Below are 7,150 nucleotides of genomic sequence, written 5' to 3' on the forward strand. Positions count from 1 at the left end.
TCCAGTGCTCACTCGCTTTACTTAAGAGCCACAGGTTGGGGTGCCTGTGAGGAGAGAGGTGGCTTCCGTGACTTCTCCGAGGAAGGTAGACTCCATCTGGATTGATGAATGAATCTCTGAGAAGGGCCTTGCGCGACCCTGACCCTCCCTGTGGGTAACTGGGGGCTGCAAGGTAGGCCAGGGCCGCCTCCCCCGCTCCCATCCTGGAAGGGGAGCCGACCCGCCCAGTGCCCTTCCTGCCCCAACGCCTCAGGCTCTCGGCGCCCTCTTGGCAACAGAACAGAGGGCATCCAGAGCGGGTGGCAACTCGCCCCGCCACGGGCTCCGAGCGGCGGGCGATAGGCGCTGGGGGGACGCGGAGATAGACAGACAGATAGCGCTCCCCTCGCCCGGCCCCCGCCCCCACCTTTCCCACGCCCTGGCCTCCCCGGAGCCGCTCAGACCTGGCTGGCGTCTTGCTCCTCGGCCCCGCGGACTGTGGCCTCTGGTCTCCGTCAACTGCAGCTTCGCAGTTCTTTAAGCACCTGGAAGCCTGCCCCGGGGTTCTCACTTTGGAAAGGGACTCCGAAGCCCCCCTGCACACTTCTCCGGCGGGGAGTCTCGGCGGGGACCGCTCGCCCGGCTCTGGCGGACTCGGAGAGGCTGCAGAGCCCAGTGGTGGCCACAAGGTGGCGCGCTGGCACTGCGGGTCCCGGGTGGCACTGGCGAGGCCCGGTTGGGTAGGAGGACCAGGAATTGGTCTCACAGCCCTGTGTGAAGGTTGTATTGGGCTAGGGGCTGAGATATGGAGGAATCTTCTTCTCCTCCACCCCCACCCCCACCCCGCAAAGGAAGGCAGAGAGCAGAGTCAGCAGAAATGGAAAAATGGACTAGGCGTTGGGGAAAATGTGGACGACAGAGAGCCAGAGGGGGCCAGGAGTTGGGGATCCCCAAGGAGGAGACTTTTAAGTCTTCTTACCGGGTCCCATTTCAAGGTTCAATGGACCATCATGGCTCCCAGAGAGCCAGGAGAGTATAGAGAGTTTATACCCATCTGCATACATCTCCACCTCACGCTCAGGTACGCAGTCCCAGGGCTCCACTCACTTTCTAACACACACATACACACATTGCACACGTGCACTCCTCCACTCACGTACATCACAGAGGCTGTGCACTGCCTGAAATCTTCACTTCACACCCCCAAGCACACCTGTCCAATACACCTGATGTCTAAAAGCACCCAAACTCCTCCAGTGCTGCCCCAAATTCACAGAATCTGCCCTGAACTTTATAAAAGCGCAGAGAGCCAGCCTGGGTTCCACCTAGCCTCATGAAGACCCCAGACTCCCTGCTCGCTCCAGCAAGTCTGGGTACCTCCAAAACTGCACACACAAAGCTGTGGAGACAGCAGTAATATTCCCGCAGACAGGCTATGTACCCCACCCTCCCAGAAGCCCCACATCCACACACACCTGCCCCCAAGGGGGGCAACCGAACCCTCACAGGCCCAAGGCTCTGCCACCCCTCCATGAAAAACATGCTTACTCACATTTTTAATTACATAAAGGTAATATTTTAACATCATGCAGTCCACATTATCTTTCAACCTAGAATTTCTTTTCCTTTCTTTTGATTTTACAAGAAATTAGAAACATTCTCATAGGCCCTGGGTCCTCCTCTCTGTGGGCATATTCCCTGTCATCTGCCACACACTCACACCACGCAGACCCGTACCCTCCACAAACTCCCAGTGAGCAAATTCCCCTTTCTCATCCAGACCAGGGAGACAGACAGACAGACAGATCCCCAGGGCTCTGTAAAACCTCCCTCCCCCACCCTCTTCCTTCAGAGACACTGGGGTTTATCTGAGTGGAAGAACCAGGGCAGGAGGTAAGTGTGAGTGTGTGTGTGTGTGTGTGTTTGGGGTAACAACAAAGACTAGAGAAAGGAGAGGAGAGAGAGAGAGAGAGAGAGAGAGAGAGAGAGAGAGAGAGAGAGAGAGAGAGAGAGAGAGAGAGAGAGGAGAGACGACAGAGAGACACCAAAGAGCGCAGGAGCCTGTTTTGCCTCGAAGGCAAGACTTGCAGCCAATCAGCGCGCTGGAGCCTCCCTCGCGACTCCACTATAGAGTCTATAACCGGCTGGCCGGGCGGAGCTGGCAGCATTTGACTGTGGCTTGGGACGCGGCGAGAGGCGCGCAGCGACCGCCTGGAGGCCGGCGATGGTCTGAGCGCCCCCGTCTCCCCTCCCTCGAGACGCTGCCGGGCCCTCCCCTCGCCCTCCGGACACACACCCCCGGCCGGTCCCCGCCGCCGCCCCGCGCCCCGGCCTGTCCCGCGTCGCGGCAGAGGCGAGCCCCGCGGAGGCTCAGCGCCCGCCAGGATGAGTGGCTCCTTCGACCGCAAGCTCAGCAGCATCCTCACCGACATCTCCAGCTCGCTGAGCTGCCATGCGGGCTCCAAGGACTCGCCCACCCTGCCGGAGTCGTCCGTCACCGACCTGGGCTACTACAGCGCGCCCCAGCACGACTACTACTCGGGCCAGCCCTACGGCCAGACGGTGAACCCCTACACCTACCACCACCAGTTCAATCTCAACGGGCTTGCAGGTACCGGGGCTTACTCGCCCAAGTCGGAATATACCTACGGGGCCTCCTACCGGCAATACGGAGCCTACCGGGAGCAGCCGCTGCCCGCCCAGGACCCAGGTGAGGAGCAGCGCCGGGTCGTGGAAGGGGGGCAGACCCTGGGAGCTTCCAGGGGGAGAGAAAGGCGGGGAGTTGACACCGAAATCCAGGGAAGCATGGCGAGGAAGAATCTACCGCGTGGTGCTAGAGAAGGTGGGCTGGGCGACCCCCTGGGGGGCAAGAGGACCTTCCAGCCGCAGGCCGCCCGCTTTGGGCCCGGGTGCGCCCCGTCGAGGGCAGGGATGGGGCCGAGTTACGGGAGGAAGGAAAGGACTCTGGGTGGGCCGGGAACCTCCCGATGGAGGGGGAGGCACTTCAGCAGGTGGTGCTCCTCGGCGGCGGAGGGCTCGGGGCCGGCCGCGAGAGGGGGAGTTGCGGGGCCCCGCTGGAGCTGGCTGGGGAGGGGGGGTAGGCGGGCGCCCCCTCCAGAATCCCCGGGGAAGGGAGAGAGAAGCGACTGAGAAGTGGAGAGGCTGGAAAAGAGCAAGGCGGGGACTGAGCAGAGAAATGTGGAGAGGCAAGGTGAGAGGACGCACCCGGGGAAAGGAAGAAGGGGATTTGTGATGTGCTCGCCGTTTTCTGAGACTCGACAGCTGTGCTAAAATTAAAAGTTTTTTAAAGGGAGGGAGAGCGAGAGAGAGAGCCACGCGGTGGGGGCGCGAGGGGCCCGGGAGCTGCGAGGCCGGAGGCGAGCCGGGAAGGCACCGCGAGCGGAGCCGCGGCGGAGCTCGCCCGGGCGGGTGCTGGCGCCGGGGCCGGCGCGCCCGGGCCGGACGCGGAGCTGGAGCGGGGAGCGCCGCGTCGTGGGCGGCCGCCGGGGCCGGTTCTCCCGCGGCGTCTCCTTCCCGGAGCGCCGGCGGCAGATTGCGCAGCCTGGCAACCCCGGGGCGAGTCTCGCCAGCCGAGGGCGAGGCGGAGTCCTGGGGGGCCCGCGGGGGCGCAGGCCGAGGCTGAGCCCCCCTCCCGGTGCGTTGCCCGCAGTGTCCGTGAAGGAGGAGCCGGAAGCCGAGGTGCGCATGGTGAACGGGAAGCCCAAGAAGGTCCGAAAGCCCCGCACGATCTACTCCAGTTACCAGCTGGCCGCCCTGCAGCGCCGCTTCCAGAAGGCCCAGTACCTGGCGCTGCCCGAGCGCGCCGAGCTGGCGGCACAGCTGGGCCTCACGCAGACTCAGGTTGGTGTTGGGGGGCTGGGGGCTCTGGGGGCTGGATGGGGGAGCGCGGGTCACCGGCATCCCCAGGCGCCGGCGAGCTTGACTGACTTTTAAAGCCCCTGCAGGCCCTGGGAACCCTTGCCTGCAGGGAGAGGGCCCCCACTCAAGTCTCAGCTTCTGTGGGAAGTTTCTGCATTAGCGCTTACGGCAGGCGTGCATGTTTGTAGCTGTCTAAGTCTGCCACAAGGAGGGGTGCCCTCCTTTACCCCAGAATCCCAGCTCCCAAGTCCCTCAGCAGCGCTGGTGGCTGGCTTAACAGGAGTCCACCTCGGGTCTGCTCCCAGGCCAGACGTGCGTGTGCAGTGTTTGCTACGCTGATGGCCCGTGTGCACGCAGGAAAGCTCGCAAGCGGAGCGCGACCCTTCAAGGGTCATTACATTTCTCGAAGAGAGGTGCATGTTGGTGCTGTGCACACTGGTGAGTGCGTGGACAGAAATCTGTGCTTCTATCAAAACACATCCTCGCTCAGCACTCAAATGCTCCACCCCTTCCTCTGCCGCCAGCCCAGAGGAGATGAGGATAGGGCCGAGAGGGGAGCCCCACCCCCACCGCCACCCCCACCGCCGCCGGTCCCTAAAGCCCCCAGCGACCTGTCACTGCCCGGGAGGAGTGGCGGCGGACGCCTGGCTCCCTACAGGTGTTGACAGGCGGGCCTGGGTTGCGGCTGCGTGGGGCCCGGTCCGCCGGGAATCTGGGTCACCTGGTGAGGAGCTGATTCATTGTTTGTACCAGTCATCGGGTGGGGAGCGGCAGGGGGAGGGGGAGATACCCCAAGGGAAATTTGGGGAATCATGGCTCACCTGCTCCTGAGTCCCCTGGTCCACCCCCATTAGCCCACTGAGCCCCAGAGTGCTTCTCCACGCCTGAGTGTGTGAATGTGGGTGCTCTTGTTCACCAGGAGTTTCTCTGGGTGTATCTCTGCGTGTGTGTGTCTCTTTATAGTCTGGTGTTTCTGTGTGTGAAGTTGTGAGTGGGTATGTTCCTGCTCATGGAGATGCTTATGTGGGTGTGTGTTTGTCTCTGTGTATCTGTGCGCCTCTGCTTCTGGGGTTCTAACATGCACAGGATGCCACCCACTGCCAGCTCCCACCCAGGCTGCCCTTTATCGGGTGCTTACTATTGGGTCCTAAGTTCTTGGACTAGCTTTGCTTACTGCAGTCTCATAATGACCCTGTGAGGGAGACAAAAGCATTGCCATCATCCCCATTTTGCTAGTGAGGAAGGCAAGACCAGAGAGGTTAAGTAACTTGCCCAAGGTCACACACTTGGGAAGTGGCAGAGTGGAATTTGGACCCCGGCAGTTGGAAAGTTCTAGCCACATTTTTATCCCAGATAGAAAAATGATGCTGTCCTGGGAGTCGGAATCATGGGCTTTGCGTGGTTCTCATTGGGCAATGTTTGGTGCTGGCCTTGCCCTCTCTAGGTTGGGTTGCCCGCAGGGGGTTTCACTTAGCTTTCCGAAAGAAAGCCTAACTAACTCCCTGCTCTTCTTGGTGCAGGTGAAAATCTGGTTCCAGAACCGCCGCTCCAAATTCAAGAAGCTCTACAAGAACGGGGAGGTGCCCCTGGAGCACAGCCCGAACAACAGCGACTCCATGGCCTGCAACTCACCACCGTCACCCGCCCTCTGGGACACGTCCTCCCACTCCACTCCGGCCCCTGCCCGCAGTCAGCTGCCCCCGCCGCTCCCCTACAGTGCCTCTCCCAGCTACCTGGACGACCCCACCAACTCCTGGTACCATGCACAGAACCTGAGTGGACCCCACTTACAGCAGCAGCCGCCACAGCCGGCCACCCTGCACCATGCCTCCCCCGGGCCCCCGCCCAACCCTGGGGCTGTGTACTGAGCACCCACCTGGCCTGAACTTCCCACAAAGGACCCCCAGGACCAGGCAGAAGGCGTCTCCGTCCTAGCCAACACTCTCAGGAATCATCGAGGAGCACGGGGAAAGGGCACCCCCCTTTTCCCCTTCCCTTGTCCCTTTCTCCAGGGACCCAAGAGCTGCCAGATGAAATTTGCATGGACCAAGGATGTCCCCTGAACCTCCCTCTCCCTGACTAGACTCTGGGGTACCCCTCCAGAGGCTGGGCACTCCACTCCAGCTGGGACCGCTGTCCCCTTTCTGCTCTGGGAGCCTGGATTCGATTTAAATGGCTCATCACCTTCCAGCTTCTCAAAGTTAGTACTCGTCCCCCAGACTGGAGACTGAGGGGCTGGGAGACTGGGGAACACTTGCAGGTCAGACCTGGAGTGGGGCACCAGGCACCGTGGATCGGGAACCCACTTCCCCTTCCTGAGCATCCCCTCTGCCAGAGAGACATTGGACATCACGACTGGGACTCAGGGTGGGGACAGCTCCTGCCCCGAACTTCTAGCCCTCGTTTAAGCTTTGAGGGTTAAACCAAAGAAAACTCCCCCAAATGAGGGAATCTTTTAATATTTGTGGCTTCAGAGGGAAGAACTCTCCAGAGCCACATCTCGCCTCTCCTGCTCCGGTGGGAGAGGAGAGAGGACACGGGGTCTCAGATGTCTTTCTTAAGGACCCCTCCTCCATGGACAGGACTTTGCACAACTTTGGTTTTAAAAGCTGTTGAAAACTAGGAAAACAAAGGGCATTGTTAACAGATAGGACCAATCTCCCTGCCAGGGCACCTCTGCCTCTACCCCCGCCCCCACCCAACCTCTTCCTCTCCTCCAGTAAGTTGGCAGTTTGGGGAGCCAAACCCCAAATCTCCAAGGAGACATACCAGGCAAGACAAACCCCAAAATATCCCCTTTCCGGTGGCCTTGGAAACAGCTGGCTTCAGCTGCGGAGAGGAGATGGGGAAAGCGGGTGAGGTGCACAGGGTGAAGAGGGGAGGGTCATCGCTCTGTGCCTTTAGGGGTGAGGGGGTGTCTGCTGGAGGGCCAGTGGCATGGCCCTTTGCTGGCCCAGACGTCCCCCAGAGCTGACTGTCCTCCACCCCTGATGTGGTCAAACGTGGAAGAAAAGGAGAGATAGAAGATTGTAGCTATATATAAGTATGTATTTTTTTTAAAAGAGCAACAGAAAGAAGGGCCTCCTCCCTACTGTGGTTTCCTATTTATGTGGCCCTTTCCTCCTGCTCGGACCTGCCTGTGCGTCCCTGGTCGGGAGCTGAGAGTAACAGGGACGTGGGCTTCCGGCTGGGTTTGGGATTGGGTTTGGTGGGGGGTGCAGGAGTGAGGAGACACTGGTGGATCTCAAGAGACCCCTACCCGAGGGGGCCAGGAGAGCGCCACCCCCACTCC

The 7,150-nt window shown here is 60.8% G+C and overlaps 1 protein-coding gene across 1 annotated transcript; it reads left to right on the plus strand.

Annotated features, from left to right (window-relative positions):
- Positions 1–2,364: 2,364 nt before the first annotated feature.
- On the plus strand, positions 2,365–5,734 carry DLX3 (distal-less homeobox 3; the record flags this gene model as incomplete). Its single annotated transcript, XM_084238234.1, has 3 exons — positions 2,365–2,689; positions 3,650–3,840; positions 5,379–5,734. 3 exons carry the CDS (start codon positions 2,365–2,367, stop codon positions 5,724–5,726), a joined length of 864 nt encoding a protein of 287 aa, XP_084094360.1. The 3' UTR covers positions 5,727–5,734.
- Between the last annotated feature and the right edge of the window lie 1,416 nt (positions 5,735–7,150).

Source organism: Talpa europaea (assembly GCF_964194135.1).
Source record: "Talpa europaea genome assembly, chromosome: 7".
Lineage (NCBI taxonomy): Eukaryota > Metazoa > Chordata > Mammalia > Eulipotyphla > Talpidae > Talpa > Talpa europaea.